The sequence below is a fragment of the Dermacentor silvarum genome, chromosome 2, assembly GCF_013339745.2.
Source record: "Dermacentor silvarum isolate Dsil-2018 chromosome 2, BIME_Dsil_1.4, whole genome shotgun sequence".
Classification (NCBI taxonomy): Eukaryota; Metazoa; Arthropoda; class Arachnida; order Ixodida; family Ixodidae; genus Dermacentor; species Dermacentor silvarum.
This window is the reverse complement of record NC_051155.1, coordinates 137,309,011-137,329,674: the sequence shown is the minus strand read 5'-3', so window position 1 is coordinate 137,329,674 and position 20,664 is coordinate 137,309,011. Positions and strand designations below refer to the sequence as shown.

Below are 20,664 nucleotides of genomic sequence, written 5' to 3'. Positions count from 1 at the left end.
AACTGTTGGTCTCATCCCTAATAGGAAACGAAAAGGCGTTGGTAAATGCGACGCCAAACCGCATGCGACACAAAAGTAGTTTCGCGACGGGAGAGTCCAGGTGGTAGGCGAAGTCTCAAGTTAGGGTCGAGAGAGTGCAAGCGTGAGTTGGTGAAACCCGGTTAATTCCATCGTAGAAGTGTAATGTGGCGAGCAAGTGATTAAAGTTGCCGCGCAGCATTCGTTCTTGAGAGTGGTATAGGAGAGTTCTTGGTGTTATGATAAGGGTGATATGCCTTATGAAGAGAGCAGAAAGCTGCTACAACGAAAAATAAAGAGAGAAGGAAAGTTAGTAGTTGCGATTGGGTCGTATTGACCATGCTCCTTCTTGAGTGACATATAGACCCGGGGCAAAAACGAAAACTTTTGTGAGGTCGCTCCCACACGCCAGGCTAAGACTTCGCCGGGAGGTAATTGTAACGTGCAGTGCATGAGAATATGTGACGTTTGGTTTGCTCAGCGTGTGTTATGGGAAGCTTATTTCAGTGGTCAGTCTCATACGAGTGTTCTGCCATGTGTTGTCCAAACACACGCCATGGTGACTCAGTGGTTATGTACTATGACGCTCGGTTGCCGACCACGAAGTCTCAGCCATGACTTTCGGCCGTGGCAGCCGGAACGATGGGCGCGGAATTTAGAAGTGGGCTGAACTGGCCTGGTTGGTGCACCATTAGGATGGGAACAAAGAGCGCCTGAGACGGGACGGTGAGAGCGATACGCGCAGCGCCTTGTCTGTCGGGCTCTCACCGTCGAGAGCGAGGTCTTAGGCGCTGTTTGTTCCCGTCATAAAGGGGCGAAATTAAACAAAAAATCGTGTAGAGTGCTGTAGGGGCACGTTAAACGCCAGATCGCAAGCTTCTAACCAAGTCAACTTAGCCCGGAGCCCCCACTACGCCCTCGCTATTGCTGTCCGTACGTGCGTTGCTTTGGGACGTCAAAGCCTCGAAAAAGTCAGTATGGAGATTATGTTTTGTCTCTATTGACTTTGAGTAGGTGCCAATAGAATGCCTGCTAAGATGCACTTTAATGGCATGCAATGTTTCTGTAAGGGGTCAAGAGAAATTGCGATCAATTCGTGCCGTTCAATCGTTGAAATTCAAATGCTGTTTTTATCTGACAGATACTTGTGTACTCAAAATCGATTGACACCCTTCATACCATGTCATTCGTTACTGACGGTATGGAAGTATGAGTTACCGTACGAGGCATGTACACAACTCGCTGTCGCACACGCGGTAGCGCGTGAATAGCGCGCGAGGTTGCGTGCGCTTCGAGGCGTGATCTACAACCTTTCGTGTTGTCTCGCGCTTTTCGGCGTGAGAGACGACGGTACAGAAGAGGCGATGAGAGCGAGGTGAAAGTTGAACTTCAACAGACGCTCAGCGCCTCGTTTCGTTCGTGTCACCCCGTCGCAGTAGCAGGTGTGACGCATGGCAAGGGCACCCAATTCTACAGGCATTCTTCTATAAATTCGTATTGCCGTTTCCGACAGACGTGGTCTGTCCCCTGAGAAATAAAAAAAAATGACGAGTACAGGGCGTCGAAACAGGTTCCGAACCCGGGAGAGGAAGACCTCGAACGCCGAATCACTTAGCAAGCGTCGGCGCGCTGAAAGGCAGGTGTGAACACATCCGGTGGTGATAAGGAAAGCACGCGACCGGGGGTAGAGATAAGAGAATAGCCGGGAAGCCCCGCGGTCGTGGCGCTATGCCCCTCTCGAGACAAGGGCGCCCGCGCCCCCGAGCGGTAGCCCCGGGCGACATGGACCCGCACTTGGGAGCAGAAAGGCAGAGAAAGAAAAAGCGATAGAGAAATGAGAGAAGACGAGAGGGGAAGGGAGCAAGAGGCGCTTGGCGTCGGGATCGATGGCGCGTCCGAGTCACGTGGTGCCCCATTGAGGCGCCCCCGAAAGCCCTTTCGCCCCCCCCCCCCCCCCCTCCCCCCTTTCTTCTACACGCGCCGGCGACACGTGCGCGCCGGTTTTCAGACACCGCGCAGAGCCCGAGCGTCCGCCACGCCACGCACGCCGAGAGTGCACGCTCGCGGCCAGCGAAGCTCCTGCCTTCTCCTCGGCAATAGGACGAGGCCAGTGCGCCGGCGTTGGACCTAGGCTGGAAGAGCACCAGACATATGCGTGCCACAGAAGGATTAGTTCTTTTTGTGAGCGAATTTGGCATCGTTACACTCGCGTAGCCGCATGTGAACTTCTTCGGTGAGATGTAGAGAGCGGTCCACTGTTAAAGGCAATAGCATATGAGCGTCCGATATAGAAGAAGTTATAGCATCAATGAAAAGTAATCAACATCAATAGTCAGTCACTCATCTTCAATAATTATGTCAGGAAATCTTATGCTTAAAGGTAATCTCAAACGCCGTGCTGCCGACACGTTGGGCAGGCAGTGCTTGAACGTTGTCCTACTGAATGAGGGAAACAGAAAATGTGACCGTTTTACACAACTTCGCAAAACTTAACACACTGATCAGAAGGTAACCTCACCATTATAACCCAACCAAGCATCGACCACAAACATTTTGCAAGAAATATGTCTGAATCAAATATATTCAAATAGAAAAAAATGTTGGACTCCTGGAAAAAAGAAAGCGTAAGCCTTTGGCCAAACAGCTGCGAACAGAAGGTTCCGTAAAGCTGTACATTTAAACTAAATGAACTGACCTAGCTTCAGGAGGAACGTTTAGCTACAGCACCAGCAGAGTGAGAGCCGCATGTTAGAGTGTTTTCTTGTAACAGTTGTCTGCATTTTACGCTATTTAGAATTCCACATAACACATAACTATGCCATACAGAAAGGAAGTTTCATGCATAACAAAGAAGACAGAGTCACAGCTTGTTTATTTAAACAACACTTTTCCTTCTCTAAAACAAAACAATTGATTATTATTGTTTAAAATATACATTAAGTATATTGGTGTTTTTTTTCAAATTGCTACTTTCATAAATTATTTTAGGACAACACCCACCCAAACCAAGTGCCCTACAACCGCTAGGTTGTTCTCCGTAACCCCGTAGTGCATGAGCGCAATTATTTGAGAAAAAAGCAGGCAAGCGAAAATAGGATGGTCGTTTTGACTGTGGGAGAATGCTGCTTCCGCAAAGAATTTTCTTATTCTTCGTTTATTGATTTTTAGGTGACTTTTCTACAACGAATCAAAATGTATATATTCCTTACTGACTTTTTTTAACTTTGTGACACGATGGTATTATGTTACTGTTGTTGCTCGAGTGTACAAAATATTGAGGACAGGGGCCTAGTCAGGTGCAGACAAGCACCTTTTGTCCCTGGTTTTCCTTGGTTTCTTTCTCCTTTGTCGTATATTTATTTGTGTTCCAAATTAGTATGAAATGAATACTTGTACCAAAAAAATATGGGCAGCTTGCACTTGTGGTGCAAGGCTGGAGTAAACAGCGGAGCTGGTGATCGACCTAGCTTCTTCCAGGTTTTACAAGCCTTGGCGTCGGGGCGCGCTTGTCACGTGGCGTCACAGTCAATGGCAATTCGAGTTTACGTGCAGTTTTGCGGCTACAGACGACAGACGCTAGCTTTTTCGTTCAATGGGCCATTTGGCGCTTTCTCATCAAAAAAGGAAGGCGAAACTGAAATAAACTGAGACTAAAATTGAAGGGGTGGGGGTGAAATCGGATACAAGCTGAAAGCAAGGACAACTTCAAACGTGACCACAGCCAGGTCTAGCATGGTCAAAGTGAGATTTAGTTCCAACCATCAAGATAAGTTAAATGCAACATAAATTTATTATTAGGCAATTTTTTTTCTTAGGCTTACTGTTTTGACTAGTTTGTGAAGCCTCTTACGTATAATATATGTGCCTCCGAGATGTGTTCTCACACGGAAAAACACTTTCGAAAGTAAGACGTGCTTTGTGTTTCGATTGGTTCCTGTCATCTCGCCTGAAGTCTCCCGAGTGTCATCAGTCTATCAGCGCAAGAAGAAAAACACGGTAATTAAAAAAAAAACGGCACGAAAAGACGCTTCAGTGAGTCAGTGAAGTCTAGGAGGTGACAGTCCTCATTTCGCGATTGCATGCTCGATGGTGAAAGAATATCGCACCGTAACAAACGCAGAGGCTTGACCAAAGCGTGTAACATCTGTGTCTTGCCACCACAAGGTCCCCAAGGTGCACTTGAAGAGGTCATTGATGAGCAAAATCCCGTCAGCAGCACCGCGCCCTCGATGAACATGAACTTGCAATCGCAAGGCCGTTCAGCCGCTGTACAAAAAAAAAAACAACTTTAGTTTCTTTCTGCTAACTTCCTGGGTGTTTTGCAAGGAAGTGCCTCCTCTTAAATTACCGCACGTTTGTGTGAATGGATCGCAATCTTTAGCCTCATTAACCTCGTCTCCAATAATGTGGTGGGAAATATGTCATCGTCGTCTTTGTTGTTATTGTCCCTGGTGTTGCTGAAGTTGTTTCAAGACAAGTGGCGCAGGCCTCCTGTGAGGTGAAGGGCAAGAATTGGCAGTACGAAAAAAAAAATGTCTGCCGACATTTTCAGCTAGAATGCTTGAAGGTATATAGCCGACCTCATAAGCCATCGCAGCACAGGGCGACGAAGGCAATGCTGCAGATTTTAAAGATAACAGACCTGCAGAAACTGCTGTCACTTAAATTGGTTTCACTGTGCTGCGCCTAATCATGTGCTCTAATAGCGTGCGGTGATTGCGACCGGCTGTGATCGCGTGTCTGTGCTCTCTGTTTCTCTCTTAACTTTCTGTCCCTCCCGTCCACCATTGTAGGGTAGCAAACCGGATTTTTCTTTCCGATTAACCTCCCTGTCTTTCTCCTTCCTTTCCTCTTTCTCTCCTGTCTCTATATTTAGTAGCCAGTGCAGCACAAGCTGCCGTGCTTCACACACTGCTTGCTTGTGTTTGCAGGTGGTGTACCGCGAATGGACTTGCGCCATGCTGGTGCCCGTGTACGGTCCCGCGGCGGCCGATGCCGGTCGCCGGAAGACCGCCGACGGCGGGTCGCCAGCACAAGCAGCAGCGGCAACTGCGGCACCGGCCCCGCCGCCGACGGGGACGGCAGCGGCGGCGGCGGCGGCGGAAGGGAGCCTCGTCCCGCCGCCGCCGCCGCCGCCTGCACCGTCGCCGATGAAGCCGTGCCGCGAGTTCTGCCACCGCGTCGAGGAGCAGTGCCCTTACTTCCACCCGGCTGCCAGGGAGCAGTACGCGGGGGAGCCAGTATTCATATGCATCGGTCAGTGGACGCCCCCTTTTGCACTCCTTTCAGCCCAAGCACGCCGCGGCCCGCTGCGATTCGAAATGCGCGCCGTAAAATGATTTACACCCTCATGAGTGAGTAAGGGTGTAAAACGGTCTATATCTCACACCCTTACACCGCTTTCGTCTGTAAGGGTGCGAGTTGCGGACCGATTTACACCCTTATTCACTTCTAAGGGTGCACGCGGTCGACGCGCTGTCTTTTCACGCGTAAGTCGCCTTCTTGACAGCTTGGTTGCCTACCGGTTTAGTCCGTTTTCTTTTCTTCTCGTTGAATCAATATCTATAACAACGTTAATTCATTATTGGACAAGAAATACAGGCTACAACAAGCAGGCCTGCCAAACTGCATTGTGCTTGACTGGAAGACCATATCTTTCAACCATGCCTGTTTAAGAGCGAACAACATTACAATTTGTAGTAGAGAAATAATATATATATATATATATATATATATGTGTGTGTGTGGGGGGGGGGGGGGGGGGGACAGCAAAACTGCAAATAACTTTAGGGTCAGGTGATCAACGGAATATATGCTTGACTGACTGAGTAATGGATGACTGATGGAAAGAAAAGTGAAAGGGGAAAGGGTGACAAAGCAGGAGGGTAAGAGGGACAGGAGGAGCGTGCTTTTGTACCCCTTTATAGGAAGAAGGGGTGAACGAGGATGTTGCTGGCTGCAGCCGGATCTACCCTTCCGACACTTGCCTGTAATTGTTCCCCTCGAGCACCGCCTTCGGGAAAACTTAAGAACCGCATTAAATATAATTTTGTCGCTCAGTGCGCAATCATTCAGAAGCGCTGCGCAAGAAGGGTGAAGAATATGACGTGGCGGAAAGCGAGGCAGAACAAGAGACGCAAGCTCGGAGTTTGTGAGTCATACGTATAGCCATCCTAGGAGAGCACGGCATCATGCTATCCTAGGCAGTCTACTAAACAGCCAAATATGAGCACATCCTATCCATGGCTGCTTTTTTTTTACTCCTGTAAAGGGTGTTGCTGTTACTGGCTGACTGACTTTTCAATGAATGAGCGAAATACCAATGAACAATTTATTTATTTATTTATTTATTTATTTATTTATTTATTTATTTATTTATTTATTTATTTAGTGGGTGAGCGGAGGATGGAAAACGTTATAGAAGATGGGAACTAGAGGCACCCTGCTACGCTGTCGAGTAGATAGCCAACTGCGAACACATCCTGCCCGTTGCTTTTTCTACTCCTGTAAAGCGTGCTCTTTCTGTAAGGCACTTTTATACTGTAAGCGAGACAACTTCCGAGGCGTGACTGGCTGCTGTTGGGGCTCGCGTTGATGTCCGGTTCCATCCTACCGCGATCCGCCAGTTGTTGGGGCGCCTGCTACTACAACCTCGACCGGCATCTCTTCTAGGTAGCGTAGCGCTGCCGGCAGGCTGTAGGCGTCCGGTAGATCATGGCGACCAGGCAGGGCGAGACGATTTTAAGTGCGAAACTTGCACGGTTTATTTCATGTTGAAGGATTGCAAAGAAGAGAATGAATGAATGAAAATACATGGCGGGGCCGCTTAAATGGGCCCTCTAACAATGAGGCGGGGTGTCGCTCCAGTCACGTGACAGGCAAGTCCAGTTGGGGGGGATGCGGCAGCAGCTCCCTCTCGCCTAGGCGACGTTTCCCCGGGCTTGCCTCCGCTGGCGGCAACCCGAGGCTCCTGAAGACGTTATTCGTGGAAGGCGGGCCTATTCGCCCCCCCCCCCCCCCCCCCACGCACAAGTACACAAAAGGATCAGTCACTCGGGCGTCCCAGTCCCTGCACCTGTACACTAAGGGATCAGACACTACTGCGTTCTAGATGCTCCGGAAGAACGTTTCGTAGAAGGCGGGCCTAATCGCCTCCCCGCACCTGCGCTCAAATGGATCGGCCACTACTGCGTCCCGCACGCGACAACCAAGCACGATGGGGAGACCGCCTCCGTTAATCCTTTTAAACGGGCTGTCCTACGTCAACCGTAACACTGCTGACTGACTGATGAGTGAATGAACGAATGAACTAACTTGAATATTTGTCTAGATAATAATTAAAAATAAATATTATTCTGATGACCGAGCGAACGAGGAAAAGAGAAGGAACGATCGGTCTTCAATGTCCTACTGCGCTGTCGACTAGATAGCCAACTGCGAACACATCCTGCCCGTTGCTTTTCTACTCCTGTAAAGCGTGCTCTTTCTGTAAGGCACTTTTATACTGTAAGCGAGACAACTTACGAGACGTGACTGGCTGCTGACTGACTGATGAGTGAATGATTGTACGAGTGAATGAACGAATGAACTAACTTCAATATTTGTCTAGATAATAATTAAAAGTAAATATTATTCGGATGACTGAGCGAACGAGGAAAAGAGAAGGAACGATCGGTCTTCAATGCCCTAGTGCGCTGTCGACTAGATAGCGAACTGCGAACACATCCTGCCCGTTGCTTTTCTACTCCTGTAAAGCGTGCTCTTCTGTAAGGCACTTTCATACTGTAAGCGAGACAACTTACGAGACGTGACTGGCTGCTGACTGACTGATGATGAAGGAATTACGAGTGACTGAACGATTGAACTAACTTCAATATTTGTCTAGATAATATAAAAAGTAAATATTAGTCGGATGACTGAGCGAACAATATTATTTGGATGAGTGGCGAACGAGGAAAATAGAAGGAACGAGTCGGTCTTTAATGATCGGTTTTCAATGTCCTACTGCGCTGTCGACTAGATAGCGAACTGCGAACACATCCTGCCCGTTGCTTTTTCTACTCCTGTAAAGCGTGCTCTTTCTGTAAGGCACTTTATACTGTAAGCGAGACAACTTACGAGAACTGGCTGCTGACTGACTGATGAGTGAATGAATGTACGAGTGAATGAACGAATGAACAGACTTCAATATTGTCTAGATAATAATTAAAAGTAAATATTATTCGAATGACTGAGCGAACGAGGAAAGAGAAGGAGCGACCGGTCTTTAACTACTGCGCTGTCGACTAGATAGCCAACTGCGAACACATCCTGCCCGTTGCTTTTGTGCTCCTTAAAGCGTGCTCTTACTTAAGGCACTTTTATACTGTAAGCGAGACAACTTTCGAGGCTACTCCTGTAAAGCGTGACTTCTCTAGATAATAATTAAAAATAAATATTTTCTGATGACTGAGCGAACGAGGAAAGTAACGATCGGTTTTCAAACACTTTATACGTTGCTTTTTCTACTCCTGTAAGCGAGACAACTTACGAGACGTGACTGGCTGACTGCTGAATGAATGTACTGACTGATGAGTGAATGAATGTACGAGTGCGAAACATCCTGCCCGTTGCTTTTTCTACTCCTGTAAACTGCTCTTTCTGACTTTTATACTGTAAGCGAGACAACTTTCGAGGCGTGACTGGCGACTGATGAGTGAATGAATGTACGAGTGAATGAACGAATGAACAGACTTCAATATTTGTCTAGATAATAATTAAAAGTAAATATTATTCGAATGACTGAGCGAACGAGGAAAGAGAAGGAACGATGTCTTTAATGCCCTACTGCGCTGTCGACTAGATAGCCAACTGTACTCCTGCCCGTTGCTTTTTCTACTCCTTAAAGCGTGCTCTTTCTGTAAGGCACTTTTATACTGTAAGCGAGACAACTTTCGAGATGACTGGCTGCTGACTGACTGATGAGTGAATGATTGTACGAGTGAATGAACGAATGAACTAACTTGAATATTTGTCTAGATAATAATTAAAAGTAAATATTATTCGAATGACTGAGCGAACGAGGAAAAGAGAAGGAACGATCGGTCTTTAATGCCCTATCGACTAGATAGCCAATAACTCCTGTAAAAGTAATACTGTAAGCGAGACAACTTTTGATTCTGACGGACTAATGAGTGAATGATGACTGAATGAACGAACTAATTATTTGAATGTAAATGTTAGATGAGCGAACGAACGATCGGTCTTCAATGTCCTACTGCGCTGTCGATAGATAGCCAACTGTGAACGACTCCTGTAAAGCGTGGTCTTTGATACTGTACTTACGAGACGTGAACTGACGTACGAATGAACGAATGAACTCCCTGACCGAGCGAACTGATCCTTTAATGCCCTACTGCGCTGTCGACTAGATAGCCAACTGCGAACACATCCTGCCCGTTGCACTTTTATACTGTTTTTCTACCCTGTAAAGCGTGAGCGAACGAGGAAAAGAGAAGGAACGCGGTCTTTAATGCCCTACTGCGCTGTCTTGCGAACACATCCTGCCCGTTGCTTTTGTACTCTGTAAGTAACACTTTTATACTGTAAGCGAGACAACTTACGAGACGTGACTGGCTGCTGACTGACTGATGAGTGAATGAATGTACGAGTGACTGAACGATTGAACTAACTTCAATATTTGTCTAGATAATAATTAAAAAGTAAATATTATTCGGATGACTGAGCGAACAATATTATTTGGATGAGTGAGCGAACGAGGAAAATAGAAGGAACGATCGGTCTTTAATGCCCTACTGCGCTGTCGACTAGATAGCCAACTGCGAACACATCCTGCCCGTTGCTTTTTCTACTCCTGTAAAGCGTGCTCTTTCTGTAAGACACTTTTATACTGTAAGCGAGACAACTTACGAGACATGACTGGCTGCTGACTGACTGATGAGTGAATGAATGTACGAGTGACTGAACGATTGAACTAACTTCAATATTTGTCTAGATAATAATTAAAAGTAAATATTATTCGGATGACTGAGCGAACAATATTATTTGGATGAGTGAGCGAACGAGGAAAATAGAAGGAACGATCGGTCTTTAATGCCCTACTGCGCTGTCGACTAGATAGCTAACTGCGAACACATCCTGCCCGTTGCTTTTTCTACTCCTGTAAAGCGTGCTCTTTCTGTAAGACACTTTTATACTGTAAGCGAGACAACTTACGAGACGTGACTGGCTGCTGACTGACTGATGAGTGAATGAATGTACGAGTGACTGAACGATTGAACTAACTTCAATATTTGTCTAGATAATAATTAAAAGTAAATATTATTCGGATGACTAAGCGAACAATATTATTTGGATGAGTGAGCGAACGAGGAAAATAGAAGGAACGATCGGTTTTTAATGCCCTACTGCGCTGTCGACTAGATAGCCAACTGCGAACACATCCTACCCGTTGCTTTTCTACTCCTGTAAAGCGTGCCTTTTCTGTGGGCACTTTTACACTGTAAGCGATACAACTTACGAGACGTGACCGGCTGCTGACTGACTGATGAGTGAATGAATGCAGGAGTGAATGAACGAATGAACTAAATGGAATATTTCTCTAGATAATAATTAAAAATAAATATTATTCGGATGAGTGAGCGAACGAGGAAAAGAGAAGTAACGATCGGTCTTTAATGCCCTCCTGTGCTGTCGACTAGACAGCCATCTAAGAACACATCCTGCCCTTTACTTTTTTCTACTCCTGTAAAGCGTGCCATTTCTGTAAGGCCGCTGTATAGGCCACTTCCGGGCGTATAGACGGACGTTTGATGAAGTCAGCACCTTTTACACTACCGCCTTTTAATAGCGAACTCTAAGTGATTGTTTGTTCTTATTTAAACGCTGTTCAAGGAACGCCAGCTGTGCGTTTGCAGCTAATTGTAAGCTCATAACAATATCGGATTTTAACAGGGACCAAACATCCTTGTTTACGTTGACGCTGTCACAAAGAGTTCCGCCCTACTTTGCGCGTGACGCCGAAACCGAGCGCGTCAGGAGCGCGCGTGATCACGCCTTTAGTTACGTCACGTGGTGCATGTGACGTCGCATTGCGCGCCACCAGGAGCAAGCAATCTCGGCCAGTGATCCGCGCTTGGGTAAGGCTTGTCACCCGAAAGAAGGAAACGAAACGTTGTTGGTGCAATTTGATGGTGGATTCGCGTGGCGGCGGACTGCAAGGACCTGTTTTTCAGCCAGCGGCATCTACTCGTGCAACGTTTTTTTTTTTTCTTTGCTTTTGATTGACGGCGTGGATTCTGCACTGTTGTGTACTATAATGATTGGCTGTGCGCCCTCCCGACGCGCTCAGTCTTGGTTTAGCACGCAATTCATTAGGCCGTAACCTCTTTGACAGCTTTTTTTTTTATTTTTTTCTCAGTGAGACCTTTTGATCCGCTTTAAAAGCAGATTTACAACGACCTCGTCATTGGTTACAAATGTCTAATTGGCACTGGCAGCCTCGCATTGAAAACAATTAACTTGATCTGCTAATTTTGCTTAATTTCGCCACTAAATAATCGGTCTGGGAGCTTTCTCTTGTCCGCCCTACTTGTCAATCTTGGCTAGCAAAAACAAACATCATTACGTCTTGAATCACCTATTTTTAATAATTAGGGACAGCTGTATCTAAAACATGGAAATAACAGTCGGTCACAAAAGCTTACAGGACCCGTTTTCCAGGACAAATGGAATTACGCATTAAAACTTAGAGAGAGAGAGAAAATTATAAATGAAAGGCAGGGAGGTGTTATGAACTTGATGTTATGTGACTAGGCTTGACGATAATCCAGTTTTTTTTTTTTTTTTGCAAGTTCCAGGTCTTTTAAGATTTTCTAGCCGGCCGTACTTCTTGTAGGAACATCAGTAATGTTATTCTTGAATTGAGCATATGCAACAAGCTCCCATCTACTAAGCATCACTATAAATTTAATAGGCTTCGTTAAATGTTGATCTCCTTGCACATTCGTTAAACCACTTACCTAGCAAGGCGAGATTTTTTACATGTATTTTCCCACAGTAATGAACATGCTATGTGGCTTCAGTCGCGTGATGAAAGAAATATGTTCTCACAGGCTCGCTGACCGAGAGCTGTTGTAGTATTTACGAGGAAGATTTAGCTCGGCCAACACTCCGATTCCGCGTATTAAAAACATGTAAAACGCAGAAGTGCTTTTCTGAGATAGCCCTGGGCTAATTTTATATAAAATTGTTCCATTTCAGATAGAAAGCTAAATGCTAGTGACTGTTGGAAGCGGAATTTTCATTTAGGGTCTGAACGTTCTAACAAAAATTGCCGGAAGTCGGTAAGTTAAAAAACAAGAAAAAAATAGAAGCACGAAGTTTACAGATCCGCGACTATGGACAGATACCGCAGTTCTGCAAACGACATCTGTTAGAACATTAAAATCAGAAAGTATTTATAGTTTAATTTATATATCATGTGAATTCGTTACAATGTTTACACGTGATTTACAAAAGTCCTACTCATATATAAATGGCGTAGTTAAAAGCCCAGTATCTCTCTAAGCTCAGTATCAGTAAGCCCAGTATCAATTCTCTAAGCTTTAGATATGCTGTTAGATGCAATTAACGGAATTGTGATATCATCTTTCACTGATGAGCTACAGAGATGTTAACTTTATAGTATCGTTTTCTCAAAATATTCAATTTATAAAGCCTTTATTTACAGAATAAACAACGTAAATAAAAGAAAATCCGCTTCTAGCATTCACTAGAATGACATTTTGTTTTGAAATGCAACAACATGCATCAAGTTCGGTGCAGTGGTTTCCGAGAAAAACAGTTTCTCCTTCCTCGTGTATTTAGACAGGAGCCCTCGAGTCAAATCAATCGACTAGGAGCCCAACATAATCTACCATATCGGGAGAATTTCGGGAAATCACAGTGCGGATGACGCTGCCCGATCGGCCCACGATGGTGCCCATATTATATCAATACCACTGTCGAGAACAGATGCAGCCACAAGGCTTCGCTACCTCGCACGCAAGCTTACGCAGAACAGAGTCTGCGTACGCATATTCCTTCCCCATTGGAATGGCCGACAGCCCTGCTTGCGACAACTGTATCTGCGAGGAGACGATCAAGCACCTCCTGTGTGGCTGTCCCCGTTTCAGTGGGGCAAGAAAAAAATGTGGTTGATCCCTCTTATATAGGAATCGGTATAGAACACGAAAGTGAAACATGTCTTCACAGAAGTAGTGTAATGTTTATTGCACATTGATATATAATGTCTATTGGTGTTTTGTGGCTAAAGCGCCCTTAGGCGTTGATGCACCCACGCTGACGCCTGGTGGCACGTCTCCTCCATCACGACTACCAACGTCGATGACCATGAGCAACCGTCGTGCATATGGAAGCTGCACTACACTGCACACGCTAGCACAACGCGAAAGACGAAGCACGTAACTGACACACTAATACAACGCGCAAGACAAAGCACGTAACTGAATCGTCACCGAGTCAAATCAGCGCGTACAGCGTGTCGTAATTGCAGCCTCCGCGATCAACTTCAGAAACATTTTCAGAGCTAATTGCGGAGGCCACGCTCCGCTGTGCTGAGTACGGTGAACGCCACCTAGGTGGCGTTGGTAGTGCTTCTTGATGCCAGCGTCCCTTCGAATGCTGGCATCGAGGCGTCGTAGTGCTGAGACCACCGAAGCGTTCACTGTCGGTGCGCGTTAGTGTCATAATGCAGTACTTCTCTTTTCTGCTCGTAGGCGGCGGCACCGCCCCGAGCAAGAGCGCGGGTACACGGAGGAGTGTTAGATCAATGCCTCCTAAAAAAACAATGCCTGGGACGTCGCTTGCTTTGCCATTGGAGGTACGCTGCCGTGCGTTGCGAGCTAGCGCCGCGTGTTGGCGCTAGCGACTGTACTGCCGGAGTGACGCTGTCGGCAACGCTGTGTCGGCGCAGCTGACTACGTTACAGAAAGTACGCTACAGTGGCCAGAATCACTGTAACTATACGCGTTGTGCAGGCGGTTGCTTGCGCGCTCGTGGCGTGCATTTGAGGTGCGGCGTAGAGCGCGCGCCTGCTGCGTGACAAAATTTTTCTTCGAAGGAAGACCAGCTCTGGGCCGTCCGGCAGAAGATGCCGGCCGAGTCCAAGTCCTAGCTTTTTTATAAGCTTTTTTCGGCCGTCTTTCGACAATGCCGTGTAATGAGTTTTGAAGTTTTGAGCATTACAGTCACTTGGCAGATTTTCGAAGAAGAGTTAAAACTTTGTAAAGATTGGTAAAATCGTGGTAAAAAATGTCACAGTTTCGCCCTAAGGGCGAAGCAATGAATGCGATAGCAACACAGCAATGTCATACGAAGTAAGGTGAGCGGCTTTGGTAACAATATGAATTGTAGTAAACATGAGCTGATTAAGTAAGCAGGTGTGCTGCGGCGTAAGTAGACCGACATGAAGAGAGACTCGATGACCACGAGAAGGCGCGTGTGAAACGGTGGTGTTGATGAGAAGCGCTTACCGTGGGCAGCGCGCGTGCGAAGGGACACACCTGTAGCGCTGCACTGCCGATCCGGGCAGCATTGCATGTGTAGCGTGCGTTGGAAAATGTGGCCCGACTATTACTAACTGAATGAACAAGCGTGGTGTGAGCGCGCACAAACAAACATGAATAGATCACACTGAATGACTGCGGACAACGACTGTCAAAACGCTGGCAGCAAGCGCATATACGCCGCAGCGGGCGAAGGTACGTGCGGTCTATCGCTTCAACAGAAACTGAGCGGCGACCGCATAGTGCAAAAGGTCAGAGCCGTGTGGAGATAAGAGACGGTGCGGCGAGCGACGAGCGCGGTTGTTGGCAGAAGTGCGCCCCCCCCCCCCCCCCCCCCGGCTTCCTCCGGCGCTGGCTTCCCGCTTCCTTGCTTGCGCGCGGGAGAGATAAGAGACCGTGCGGCCGAGCGACGAGCGCGGTTGTTGGCACAGTAGAAGTGCCCCCCCCCCCCCCCCCGCTCGCTCCGGCGCTGGCTTCCCGCTTCGTTGCTTGCGCGTGGGGGATTGAGTGCGTTCGCTCTCCGTGATAGCGTGCGTCCCAGCACGCTTGCGCTCGGGCATACGGCGCGCGGTGAAGATTTTATCTATACGGAACCTCACGGCGACGGCGACGGCGACGGCGACGACGACGGCGACGGCGACGGCGACGGCGACGGCTACGGCGACGGCGACGGCGACGGCGACGCCGACGGCAGAAATCCGGTTGAAGTGTCCATATAATTGCTATCGCAATAAAAAATGCGTGGCGAAATCGTGGGAAAAAAAATGCGTGGCGAAGAGAGCTACGCTCAAAATTTATCTCGTCATTAACTCCTGTACAGCGCCGCGTCGCTAGCGCGTTGGAGATAACGCTGGCATTCTTTCTGCCGACGGTCAACCGTGCATGCTGTGTTCGCCGCTGCCGAATAGTTTCGCCAGAAGCTCGCTTATGGACACAAGTTCGTCCAAATAAAGGCTACTGTTATCCCAAGTCACCTCCTCTCTTTGCCAACTGACAAAGACCGCCACTTCAACGCGACAATATGTAGCATGAATGTCGTCTGGTGAAGCAAAGGTCACGGTAGGCAAAGGCGGGCGTGCGTCGTCTGCTCGAGTTACCATGGCACGGCGACGCGCCGCCGCCGCAGGTGTGTTGCAAGCGTTCGCCGCGAGAGGATCTAGGGGTTGTACTATGTGGAGAGGAGGAAAACGGAAAGGGTAGGGCGCCGCGTCTCCGGCTCACGTCCCAGGCATAGTTTTTTTTAGGAGGCATTGGTTAGATATATAAGGCGCGTCTGTGTAGCCCTCCGCAAATGCGTTTGTGGCGCAATGGGTTAAACGCTCGGCGATCTATCGTCGCGGACCGAGAGGTCGTGGGTTCGATTTCCAAATTTTGCATGTTTGTGGAACTTTTTCTTCTGGTTTCTTTCTTTGTATTATGTTCTATGACGTATTTCCGTGACGGAAATACGTCAGTGAAGTCTTGGTGGACCCCGGAATAAAACACTTTCGTGTTAAAATGCTCGCGACCGCGCTCGAAAAACTGGACGATCGCGCCTTCACAGAGGAAAAAGTTTTAGGACACTGGTCCAGAAGGGTTTCGGCACTCAAGGCCTTAAGGGCTCTGCTCAAGTTATGGAGGGCTTGTGAATTGTGCGACCGACTTTGAACTGAAATCATTCACAGCGCGGAACGACAAGAACCACACAGAAAAGATGCAGGTATCTTTTCTGTGTAGTTCTTGTCGTTTCACGCTGCGAATGGTTTCGGTATGGATTACCAACGTGCCCAACGTACCGACTTTGAAGGTTGTAGCGCTTGTCATCGCGTTGTTGTGTGAAATTTTCTCACTTTATTTTTTTTTTCATTTGTTTCTTCTACCACCTTTTATTCCCTTTAACCCTTTCCCCAGCACAGGGTAGCCAGTCGGTACTTAACCCTGGCTAACGTCCCTGTCATTGCTTCGCCTTCTCTCTCTCTCTCTCTCTCTCTCTCTCAAGGGTCAAGTCCTGTGCTTGCATCTTTTAACCGCTTGCGACGCATTTTATTAAGCCCTGTTGCCTAGTTCGTATTTTCTTAATTAGGCGCGTTAGTGTCGTCGTGCATGTTTTTCTGGTGCGTAGATGTTATACGTCACCATGCATGACACTGTTCTTCATCAACCAACTTCTCAATTGACAAGTTAGTGAGTTACTACTCAGCCAGTGAATCAGTTAATCAGGCAAGCGGCAGCAAACGTTTTGTTCGTCGCGGGTAGTCATATAAATCGTGCAGCCTTTCGGAAGCGCAGCGCCACGCAATCCGTCGCAGAATCCATGGTAAATTAATCGGAGATTACGAACTTCGGAGTGAACGAACGGCCTCATTCGCACAAAGAGAGTCGTCAGAGAACTGGGCCAAAGCTGGTGCTATGACTCTGCAACGTCTGAAAGAAAAAGAGAGAGAGAGAGAGAGAACAGGGAGGGAAGAAACGAGGTCATCAGGAGGAGCCCTAGGGAATTGAATTCGGGGAAAATGGGGAAAAAGCGCGGGCTCAGGTTTTTAGGTATGTCTCTGGCCTTTGTTCATGTGGTGAAAGAAAAAAAAAAGGGGGGGGGGGACGGAAGCGTCCTCCTGCACTGCATCGCTTCCTTTCGGGTTTCTTTTTGTTTTCTTTTTCCTTAAAAACTGAACGCTCATTTCTACACATCTAAACAATAATAGCGCCTAGTCTAGTCTACTCACTTCGTCCCGTCCTAGCGCTGTTTGTTCCCGTTCTAATGATGTACCAACCAGCCCAGACCAGCGCACTCTTTCAATTATTTATGTATACATCTAAAATAAGTTATCCCTTTTTCTCAAGACTGTTGTTCGTGGGGCGGTCGACGTGGCATCGACCATGATTTGTAAGGAAAGCAGTTAAGCAAGAGTAAGAGAAAGTAAGAGGTACTCTCCTCCTATTTCTCGCATCAGCCGTAGGAGTTTGCTAGTCCCCTTTTAACGCGATAGCGTTTAGGGCCCCGTGTCGCAGAAAATCCGGCGTCGGCGTCAGCATTGGCGCCCGCGGCCGAGAAAATCATCCTCAACCACGTTTAGGTATGCCACACAATCCTATAATTAATGTTGCTCATACCTTGTCTTGCATTCTTGGCAAAGCTATTCCTCGGAATTTTGAGAATGACAATCCACAAACAAATGTCATGAAACAAAACACCTACAGCGCATGTCGTTTATGTTAAATCTTCTCAGACAGAAATATTAAAAGTGCGAAACAAATACGGAAACCTGAAAATTATGTAATTTTTTTTTGGCACGGTTGTGCACTATCTCCAGGATTGGCCCTCGCAAGAGGCCGCGTTTCCACCAGAAAGCTCGCCTACGTGCATAGCGTTCGCCGCCAGTGTTTGCCAGTAACCATTACGGTTGCATAAGCTCCAGTTGTCGGGAACCATGAGTAGCAGTCAGGGATCTTTGAATGTTATCGCGTTCCACTCTTAAAAGCGAAGCTTAAGCGTCCTCCCAATTTTATTGGCCGTTCTAATTGACTGGCTGTTTTTTTTTTCTGCATTTTTGCCAGTGCCGTCTGGCTTCTGCCCTGACGGTGTCGTCGTCGTCGTCACTGTGTTTGCACGTGAAAGAGGACGTCGTACAAGAGTTTATCCGAAAACGAGCGAACGAAGGGAGAAAATAGCAGTACATACAAAACCAGAAACAGACAGAGATGCGTCGCGGAGGGCAGGATGCAAGGAAGGAGGGGGGGAGGGGGGGTCTGACAAAACGGGAAAGGAAGCAAAGAAGGAAAACTAGAACAGCAGGAGGGGGACCGCGACGGGCGGAGAATGCGCTGAGAGAAAAAAGAAAAAAAAAAGATGGAGAAAAGGGGTGCACGAAAGGCCGTAGCACGAAGAAGAATAAAAAAAGAAAAAGATAGAAAGCCGAACGTTATTTTCTCTTTCTCGCTCATCGGCTCTCCTCCAAACGTACGTATTGATTAGTCTCCGCTTGCGGGCCTCCCGTGACGCATTGTAGATATATATATACTTCCCCCTCCCTCCATTTTCTCTTTATTTTACTCTCGCCACTCTCTTTCTGTCTCTCTTCTTCTCTCTGTCTTCCAGTGCTTTTTCCCATCTCCTTCGACAGACATGCAAGGCCTGCCAGCTTGCCCTCCTTTACGTACTTTTATATATTTCTTTTTTTCTCCTCTCTACTAAATCACCGCGTTATCCCCGCCCTCTACGCTAGCTCGTGCAGGCGAGAAAAATCAAATGACCCCCCCCCCCCCTTCCCCAAAACAGAATGACAAAGCACAGCGATACGTTAAGTTCTTATTTCTTTTTCTTCTCTCTCTTTTCTTTCATCTGTGCTTTGCGTTTCGCTTTGTTCCGACGCCGTCTCTCCTCGGTTCACGGGTTTGGAGTTGGCCTGCAAGGCTGCTTGCCGGCCCGCCCGCCCGGGCCCTCGTCGACGCCACCATCACCGCCGATCAACTTTGCCGATCAAGATGGTTCCGTTTGCGCGCGCGTTCAGGCAGTGCCTCCTCATCTCCGTTCCGCATCGCACGCGATTCCCTTTGCGAACAGAGGAGAGGAGGCGAGCCTCAGCGACGAAACGGAGAACGCTATTTGGTTTCCGCAGTTCTCTACTCGACCTTTCATTTTTTTTTTTTTTGCATCGATTCCGCTATTGCTGCGGCTCGACCTCCTTCGCATCTCCTCGACAGGCTCTTCGGTATCCGTTCCTCATAATCTGGACTCCTTTATTCCTTAATTTTGCTGAGTGCAGCGCGAAGCGGGAGAAGGGGAAAAAACATGATTGCTACTCGCCGAACTCTCGGCCCGGTGGATACTAACGAAACGCCGCTATACCTCGCGGAATGTACTTTGCGGAAAACTAAGAAAAGATCGCTTCGCTTCTTTGTGCGCGAAACTCGTCGTTACTTTCGCCGTCGAAGCAAAGTGGAGCAGCCGGGCACGGCAATGGGAAAGCCCATGGCGCACTACGGTCTAAGCATCGAGCGCTAGCACGCAAACAAGTTCAACGCTCGATCGACGGGAACGCGCGCCTGCGCCTCATTCGTTCTTGATGCTTGCGTTCTTCCGTGTTTTTTTCCTTCGTTTTTTTTTTAGGTTGAAAGATAAGTAGTACCTTAGGATGGGTGCTTGTGGCAACAACCACGAAATTCGCGAAGCAACTGCGGTAGAAAAGCGGAGGCCCAAATTCCCGCCGGCGCGCTTGAACCGAGAGTGGGGCGGCCGCGGGAACCCACGTCCTCTCCGGGCGAGACCTTCCTTCGGGCGACGGCTCCCTTTGATAGAGCGGCGCGCCCGATTGAGTGCGTTCTTCGTAACAGCGAAAGAAAAGCGCCACCGTGACCTCACCGTCACGCGCTGTTGCGCCTGGCCGGACTAAAAGCTTTCGCACAACCGCGCGCGCCGTCGTATCAACCTTATCGTACCTCTCTGTCAACAGCGGCAGTGTCGCTCGGTATTCGTTGTGCCCGCAAAGTTTCTCTTTTAACATAAGCAATAGCTGTTGTAAGGACTGCCCTGCTGCAGTTGCGGAATCGCCGTGTCTGCTCCGTCTCAATGATCGTCAGCGTCTCAATGATCTCAGCGATAAACTAAAAAAAAAAGAAATGTGAAAAAAGGGCACCTCGTCCGATATCGATGCCCGCGTCGTCCCTGCCGAAAGTACAATCATCAGGTTGAAAGAGCTGCTCGTAGCAAGCGGCTCGCACTTTGCCGAGACTAACCCTTCAGTCTATCATCTTTCAGATACGATTCGCATTTGCGCGATTCCAGGTAGTTTATGTTTTTTTATTATTATTCTTTTTGCGATGACCTCGGCTGTGTCAGGCAATGTTTCAGGTGAGCTCGACGGCGGACCAGCACACGGATGTGCACTGCAAACGTGCGCTGTGAGAACCCGCGCAGATTCGATTTATTGATGAGTTCCCCAGAAAGACACTGCGGCTGCTCTAGGGGCAATCTCGAAGGGTACCGGATGAACTTTGACCAATTGGGTTCCTGTAATTACCACTCGAATCTCGGTAAGCGAACGAGTGTTCTTGAATTTCGTTTCCCCGTCCGAATGCTGTCACCCTGGATGAGGCACGAACT

At 47.8% G+C, this 20,664-nt stretch overlaps 1 protein-coding gene across 2 annotated transcripts in view; it reads left to right on the top strand.

Moving 5' to 3' along the window:
• The window catches only part of LOC119440420 (uncharacterized), a 243,622-nt gene that overhangs the window by 162,737 nt on the left and 60,221 nt on the right, over window positions 1–20,664 (top strand). Inside the window, exon 2 of one of the 2 annotated variants that reach the window (XM_049661650.1) lies at window positions 4,950–5,274. The exons of the other annotated variant lie outside the window; for it this stretch is intronic. Coding sequence (XP_049517607.1) covers window positions 4,950–5,274 — 325 coding nt within the window. The remainder of the gene's footprint in view (window positions 1–4,949; window positions 5,275–20,664) is intronic. 2 annotated transcript variants of the gene reach the window in all.